This window comes from Seriola lalandi, unplaced genomic scaffold (assembly GCF_002814215.2).
Source record: "Seriola lalandi dorsalis isolate HSWRI2012SDOR001 ecotype SW California unplaced genomic scaffold, Sedor1 jcf7180002054998, whole genome shotgun sequence".
In the NCBI taxonomy this organism is placed as follows: domain Eukaryota; kingdom Metazoa; phylum Chordata; class Actinopteri; order Carangiformes; family Carangidae; genus Seriola; species Seriola lalandi.
Genome location: NW_019525547.1, coordinates 1,112,035 through 1,120,391, shown reverse-complemented (window position 1 = coordinate 1,120,391; position 8,357 = coordinate 1,112,035). Strand labels below are relative to the sequence as shown.

Below are 8,357 nucleotides of genomic sequence, written 5' to 3'. Positions count from 1 at the left end.
GTTGCTAGGAGCCTTGGCACTGACTCCAGGCCCAAAACCTTCCCTTCTTGGTCCTCAGAAGACCTCGTACCTGGCCTTTTCTTCTTCACCCCCCTGACACTGGTTCCATGGCTCCTGCCTTGGCTGCTTTGGCTGGAGACTGTTGACATCACCCTGAAGTGGTCCTTACCTTTTCAAAGTTATATCCAGGATTTGGCAGTTTTCAGAGTTCACTTTCCAGTGCAGGTCTTTCCACTTGGGAGAAATATTTTGTATGATCCAACAACATGATAGTTGGCTGTCAAAGAAGTTCTGTGTTTACCTGCTGCAAGACTTTACCAATCTTGCCTGCAAAACTTAAACCAATTAAGAGAAGTTTTATCATGACAGTGATTGAATGTCATAATAAGAAAAAAAAAAATTGAAATGTCTCCATTTCTTTAGAAGAAAAACTTCACTAAGGAGGAAAAACTCTGAGGTCAGCTCTCAACACTGTATGTTTGCCAGCTGTTTGTCTAGTCTCTGGAAGTATACATTCTTTTTTTTGGTGGCTTTTGTGCCTTTATTGGACAGGATAGTTAGTAGAGAGAGACAGGAAATGGGGAGGCAGAGAGAGGGGGAATGACATGCAGCTAAGGCTGTCCGATGTGGGACTTGAACCGCGGCCAACTGCAGCGAGGACTGTAGCCTCTACACATGATGCGCCTGCTTAGACGACTACGCCACACGAAACCCCAGAAGCATACATTCTAATGTGCCTTTGATACAGAAGGCCATAGAACTATGATGCCACAGTGTGCTGATGTCACAGAATTCTGACACACACACACACACACACACACACACACACACACACACACACACACACACACACACAGATCTGTAACACATTTAGAGAGAAATTACATCCCTTCCTCTAACCAAGCTAACTTCTTCCATTTATCTCTGTCTGGCGAACTGCCCAAATTAATGACACAGGACAGGTCCTAACGAGATGCTCTAATGAGCAGACCTAAAAAGAAGCCAGTCCCTGCAGTGTGATGGCCTCCACTCTGCTCCACTGGTCCAATGTCATTTTTTCTTTGGTGCTGGACAGCAGTGTGACAACAGGCACTCCATTAAACCTGTAGTCTCTGTGGGCAGAGTCAGGCTTATGTCTGATGACTTCTTGCTTGACTGACCAGGACAGGGAGGTTCCAGTATCGCAGTGCGATGACCTTAGAGGTTATAGACATGTGCATGCGACTTAATGGTCACTGGTTTTAACCCCAGGACAGGCTGCAATCACATCTCTGCTCTGTCTCAGTACAAAGTATTGAGTGCTGGGTGAGCCCGGTGAGACTGACTTGTACAGTGTTTTCAAATGTATAGTGTACTGTTGTTTTACTATTTGTAGCATTTGTTTTAGACCTGATTTGCACTGAAATATAGTCATTCACCTACTGTGTCATGGTTTTCAGGAAAAAGGACCCAAAGGCCAACAGATGTGGAGGCAAGGTGATAGGTGAAGTTGCTCTTTAATGAGTTGTGAGACGTGAGAAAAATGTAAACATCATACAAGTGGATAATGGCAGTGAGGAGTCCAAGATCTCTGAAAATAAACATGAGGAAAACTAGGGAACTAAATAGATAATCCATGGCAGGTGGTAAATCCACAGGGAAACAAGAGGGAAGGAACACAGACGACCTGCCACAGAGAACTGAGAGCACAGAGCCTAAATACACAGGGGAGGCTGGGATAATTGGACATTAACACATAAGGGAGGGGCAGACAATCACAAGAGCAGGAAATATACATAAAGACAGGAAGTAAAACAACCAAAAGACAGACAAGATAAGTACACATTCCAAGCAGTCACTAAATGGGGCAGATATGACATACTGTTGAATGGTTATATGCACCCTGAATGTTTAAGAAGTTTCACTTTAGAACAAAATGCAGGCCAATATTAAACCAGATGCCTGGATGTCTTTTGATCTGCACATCACCAAAACAATTGGCCTTATGGTCAACTGCTACATTACATATTAAGCATTTAGAGGAGACTCAGGGTGACTTACTTCAGTTACTGAACTGTCTATTAAAACCCTTGAATTTAACACTTTCAAACATTTCAAATGACTGAAAGCAGAGTGAGCCAAAGTGAGTCAAAGTGAATGAGTCAAAAGTCATCATCTCACTCAGCACCCTGTCCATAGACATCACTGTTCACTGTGGTAAACCATGAAACAAGTTTTCCTGGATGATAGGTCGATTGAGTGCCCAGCAGACTGTAGCAACATCAGACCTTACGTTTCTGTGGTACAATATCAATACAGCACATTTACTGTCATTTACTGGTGCTGTTTGTAAACAGTGGTTCTTAAAGAATGAGACTTATAACTTTGCACTGTACTTGTCATGGTTTGCCTTGACAGGACTAATTTGTTGACTCTTTGTTTAGACTGAGTTTGACTCTTTATGTTTGGACCTTTGGTTGATTTCCTATTTAATTCTGAAAATACTTCCTTTGTGTGTCTTGTGGTTATTTTACCTCCTGTCTTTGTCCTGTTTCCATCCTTTGTGATTGTCTGCCCCGCCCTGTTTTTAGTCTCTGTCAGCAAATTATTACTGTATGAGATGCTCTTGTAAGTTTTATTTGAGCAGCAAGACAGTGTATACAGTGAGTGTGAGTTCATGGTAAAGAAAGGATGTGTCATCCGGTGCAACAATGTGGCTCACTGATGTGTTTTTAATAGTTCTCAGACAACAATGGAGCTCCACAGTATGACACAAATGATTAAGATGCTTAGGATACACACACACAGTACTCTACATGTTAATAGGATATCGCCAGCCTTAACATTTAATAGAAACAGTAAAATTTGCAGAATACTTTTAAAAGGGCAGATTGTGATGGTAGCTCTTCATTGGGAGTTGCTGTCTTCATAGCAGTGGAGTCATTTAAAACACATATGGCCACTAAACAATAGTTTTGTGCTTAGTCACTCAAAAAACATATGAGTTATTGGTCAGGTGAGTTTTCTGAAAGAGTGGACAGAGTTCAGTTTCAAATACTATTTCAGGGATTTGAACCAACAACTTTCTTTTTAAACATGTTTACAATACAAGTGACTGTTGTTGTCCAAATACAATATTGGATTTGCTAATTGATCAATTTAGCATTAAGCCTGAGGTTGAGTCAAATGAAGTGTGTTAGTGAGGCAGTTTTGGGTGATGAGGTTTGAGGGAGAAATGATAAAGACAACTGAGAGCAAAGCTGCCATCAACAGAGATGAATAATCAGTGACTCTGAGTTAATGATGCCATTTACGGGACATATGGTTGGTCAATGATAGCGTGAACTGAAGAGAGCCAATGTGACATATGGCTTTAAATAGCTAGCTAACTAGTTAGCCAGCAAGGTTGCATTGCGACAGATGGTTTGGTTAACACACAGTAGCCCTGCAGCTAGTTGGCTAAAGCAGAGCTGTCTAATTCCTCTGTTGCTTTGTGGATTTGCTGCTAATATCATCTACTGAAATGTTATTCAATTAGTTTTTCTCCTTTTGTTTCTTCTCTTTCATTTCTGTTGCCTTGGTGTTCTCCTATTTTGTTATTTAGATTTTTGTTTGATAGACCTCGCTGCTCCCCATTCATATCAATGAGTGTGAGAAGACATTACAAACTGTAAGTATAACACAATACAGGTTTTGACAAATTTTTAACTAAGGTTATACAGCTGTATTAGATTAGCATTCGTTTGTCTCAGTATAGCTAATAAACTGGTAACTCAGAGTGTGTTTTTCATCTAATACACACTCACATGTTGTCAGTGCAATATGATTTTTATTAAACCAGTCCATATCATGAATGGTTCCATTCAGAACATGGATTTTTTGAGGATGCGGTTCCTGGACATGCAGTAAGCATCAATCTGCTCAGACAAGACGCTGCTGAACTTCATCTGTTCATACAGCTCTCTGAGTCTGCGAGCCTCTGCCTTCTTCCTCGCCTGCTCATCCTCATCCTGCTTCTTTCTCAGTCCAGACTTCAGTTTTTTCTGCAGCCAGTGCAGGGCCTTGGTGGATTTTGGTGTAGCTTCAGACTTGAGGCTCTTTCCCTCAGCCCTGGAGCTGAGGGTGGAGTCATTTGGGTGGAGCTCTTCCTCGCAGCGTGTTGTCTGCTCTCCAACCCAGTTGTTAATCAGAGTTTTTCTCTGACTCTGCTCCTGGTTTTTCACCACAGAGGTTGGGCACTTCAAGCCGGTGTTCTCTTGCACACGGCAAAGCTCCGCCTCCTTGCGCCTCCTCTGCTGCGCCTTCTTCAGATAACTTATGGTGAATATGGGTCTCATGATGCACTGCTCCTGCACCATCATGACCTTTTTCCACTGAAGCCTCTCTGTCTTCAGTTGCTCCTGCTTTTCTTTCTCCAGGGCCTTTTGATTATCTTCCTTCCTCTTCTCCTCCTCTCTCTGTTTGGCCTGCTGCCTCCTCATCTCCTCTTCAACTTTTTCCTTCTGCCTTCTCAGTCTTTTGGCTTCTTTATCTCTTTCCTCCTTTTCTCTCCTGCTCTTCTGAAGCTCCTCCAGAGCAACTCTTCTTCTTCTCTCCATCTCCATTTCTCTCAGCTCCTTAAAGGTCTCTTTTCTGAGATACGTCCTTCTCTCTTCAGGGGTCATCTTGTGAATGTTGTTGGCGATCTCCATCTCAGCGTAGAGTTCATGTAGTGGTCTTGCCATCTTGTTCGAGTTCACTCGTGCAACTCGATCTTTGTGTGTGTGTCTTGCAGAGGTGTTTGGTGAAGTGATGCCGGTAAGAAGAGTGGTGGAACCATTGAACAGTTCCATCAGTTATTACACAGATTCCTTGATTCCCTCACAGTTCTGCTTCTAGAATGATCCGTGTGTCTGTTGATTTTCAATTAGGAAATGTGTAACATGCTTCAGCCACTGTAAAAGCACTTTATAAAAGTCCTCTAATGATTTAGTATTTCAGTCCCTAGCATGGGTTAACCTCCAAAAACACTGGATCCTACATTTTACAACTCATATAGTGTCTAACACAGACTTTCTAGTTGCCAAGCTGTCATTATTTCTTAGATGAGTCAAAGCTCTTCCAGAGCCACAGAAATATTATACAACTTCCCACAGGCTGAGTTGTACTCATCACTAAAGTAACTTGACTTTGACATGTAGAACTGGTGGAATACACCTTTACAGACTGTTGCTTGTGATTTTGAATTGAGTTTGTGACTTAAAAACACACGCTTGCACCATGGCCCTATTAAAGGAATGGGAATGTTGGTTGTATGGTGAGTAAGCTGGTTAGTAGGTCCACCATTTTGGTCGACAGTGAAATGGTTGGACAAATATTCATTAGACCACCATTACATATTACACATTCACAGTCCCTAAGAAGATGTATCCTAAAGACTTTGATGATCTTATGACTTTTCATCTAGTTCCACCAACAGCCTCACATTATTGATTTAGATTGAAATGTCTGCACACAGACCGGCAGACTGCTTTGATTGGGGGGGGTGTCACGGCCACAGCCAAGCCAACATTTTAACTGGATCAATTTCCACTTTACTGGGAGGTGCAATAGATCGTGAGTGCTCCTGTTATGGTTCTAATAGGTGCTCACAGAAACAGTACACACAACTACAGCAAGTACAGTTGGTCAATGCTGAGCAGGAAGGTCTGTAAACGGTGTTGATGAACTGTGATGTTTACAATGTACAGCTTCAGGAATATTTTACTACTGGACTATGTTTTCTCATCTGAATCGGTTTGGCTAATGTGGGGGTTTGTTTACAACCTGTCGGATTGTCCAGCTGTTCTTGCTTGTTGCTATTTTGCTCTGAACAGACAGAACCAATAAGACAAGGTGATAAAACAGAAGTTTTTCTTTTCCTTTAGTTCAGGTTCAATGGATTCCAATGACATAAGCAGAAAAAAGAATCAAAACAAACTGAAACCTGTCAAACCATTACTGGAGCATCATCAACTTCTCTGCTTCCATATGCCTGATATATCCAAATTCAGACCAGTACATGTCTACATTTGTCACTTTATATTTATTTAAATTTAATCTTATTTGATTTGTATACCCTGATACAACAGAAGGACTTGCTCACTGGATATTTCTTTGTAGCCAAGTGTTGCTGTTGCTTTTGTGGCCTTACCTCAACCTAAGTTCACTGTGTCACACCCACACACACACACACACACACACACACACACAAACACACGCAACACTAAAGTTAGTTGGTCTGTTTCTGTGGCATGACAAAAATTTTGTTTCATTGTTTCTAACATTTTTGTTCAGTAAACCTGACTAGAATGAGAAAGATACAAATGCTTGTTGACATTAACTTCTCGCAGTGCACAGAAGCATTTATATAACAAAAGCTCATCCATTCTTTATGAGTTTGTTTGAGATGTCGTGTCCTGTGGACGGTGTACTCACACAGGTCAGTGTCGGCACAGTTCCCTTCAAATAAACTCGTTCAGGAGAGAGTCAGAAAATGGCAGGAGATCTGTGTGCTGCATTTTTTATGAAGCAACACTCATGAAATGTTGATTATTGTGTTAGCACACGTCATACCCCGGATAGGAGGTGTCAGGGGGAGGCAGCATGTACCCAATAAGACCTCATAATACATACCCCCACCTGCGTGACACAAATCCAATGTCCTGGATTAAACACTGACATCTTAAAAGGACAGTTTTCCACATCTTAGGTGATATTTTTTTTTATCAGTTATGATAACACTGTGCTTTTTTACAGTCATCCATTAACCAAACTCCACCATAACAATAACTGGGACCAAAACTATTGTATTTCCCAACATTTATCTTAATTTCAAACCACATTGTTTTCAGGGGTTGCTGTGGGTTATTTGGTTCATATAGAAATGTTTGGAGTGTGGACTTCAACTTCACAAACTCATAATACTTCTAAGGATTGTCTTATGTCGTGGCCTTAAACAAGGGGGAAAGTAGCAGGAGAAGAATGAAGAAAACACAAAGCTCTCGCCTTCACTCGTCTGTATTGAGAAACATACATATTTCCAAAACACTCAATTACTGATGCATCTTTTATCTTTTGAGCTTATTGTAATGTTTTTTTAACGTAAATAATAATTTCTATTACATGACATGAGATATGAAACACAGTACACTTTTATATCACACTTTTGCTGTCACATGAGCTTAGCTCCTGCAGTGGTAAAATTATCACATGAACATAACAATGTAAATGAATATAACAATGACTGATCATCTTAAACAATGACACAGCCGGTCTCTACTGTGAAGCTACGAGGTCTCTGGCGGCTAGCTTGCATTGTATGAATTAACAGATTTATCTAAGTTCTTTAAATAAAATGTGAATGCGAGCACATCTTTTAAGGAACACAGTTGTTCAGACAAAACTACTGTTAACATACATTCACATGTTTATGGTGTTAAACAAGGGGAAATGTAGTAGGAGAAGAATGAGGAAACTGGCACACAGCTCTTGCTTTCACTCGTCTGTACTGAGTGAGGAAGAGTAGCTCAATCCCCCCACTGGAGCCCCGAGGTATTACCAATAGATCGCAGAGCAAATAAACCAGGCAGACAAGGATCTGCATCATCTGTCTGCATCCTTCTTTTGTTTTTAATCAGTGCTGATAATCATCTGCAACCAAAAACTAAATTGTGTAACCGTAAATATAAAAATATAATCCTGCAATATTAAAACAAGAATGAAATTAGCCTTTTAAAATGAATTATCTACATGTCAAACTTACATTACCTTTTGAGCTCCTCCATTTCCATCAAGCACTGCATACTGAGGTGAAAGCGTTGATCCACACCACAGTTACATGCCATAACACCATATTGCGTTGTTTGTCCGTCAATCATCTATTTATGTGAAGCACTTTGTATTGCAGCACTACTGTCGCCTCACAGCAAGAAGGTTCCGTGTTCGAATCTGGGCCCGGGGCCTTTCTGTGTGGAGTTTGCAGGTTCTCCTTGTGCCTGCCTGGGTTCTCCCCGGGTGCTTCACCTTCCTCCCACTGTCCAAAGACGTTAGATGAATTGATGATTCTAAAGTAGCCTGTAGGTGTGAATGTGAGTGTGACTGGTTATTTGTCAGCTGGGATTGGCTCCAGCCCCCCTGCAACCCAATAAGAATAAGCGGTATAGCTAATGGATGGATGGATGGATGGATGGATGGACTCTGTGTTGCACTTTATGCGTAAATTGTTCTTTAACAATTAAGTTTATTAGTAATAACTACAAAAAAAAATTCTGACAGGCTGGTAGCTATTTGGGAGATCCTGTAAAAAAAAAAAAAGATGCAACTTTGTGCAAGATGTGCTGATAATGAGCTCCACAAAT

General features: G+C 41.1%; 1 protein-coding gene across 1 annotated transcript; it reads right to left on the bottom strand.

Annotated features, from left to right (window-relative positions):
• Positions 1 to 3,842: 3,842 nt before the first annotated feature.
• On the bottom strand, positions 3,843 to 4,703 carry LOC147817203 (uncharacterized). The gene has a single exon (XM_087171431.1). It carries the CDS (start codon positions 4,701 to 4,703, stop codon positions 3,843 to 3,845), a length of 861 nt encoding a protein of 286 aa, XP_087027557.1.
• Between the last annotated feature and the right edge of the window lie 3,654 nt (positions 4,704 to 8,357).

Coding starts and splice junctions, on each gene's coding strand:
- LOC147817203 (XM_087171431.1), bottom strand. CDS start 4,703: ATGGCAAGACCACTACATGAACTCTACGCTGAGATGGAGATCGCCAAC.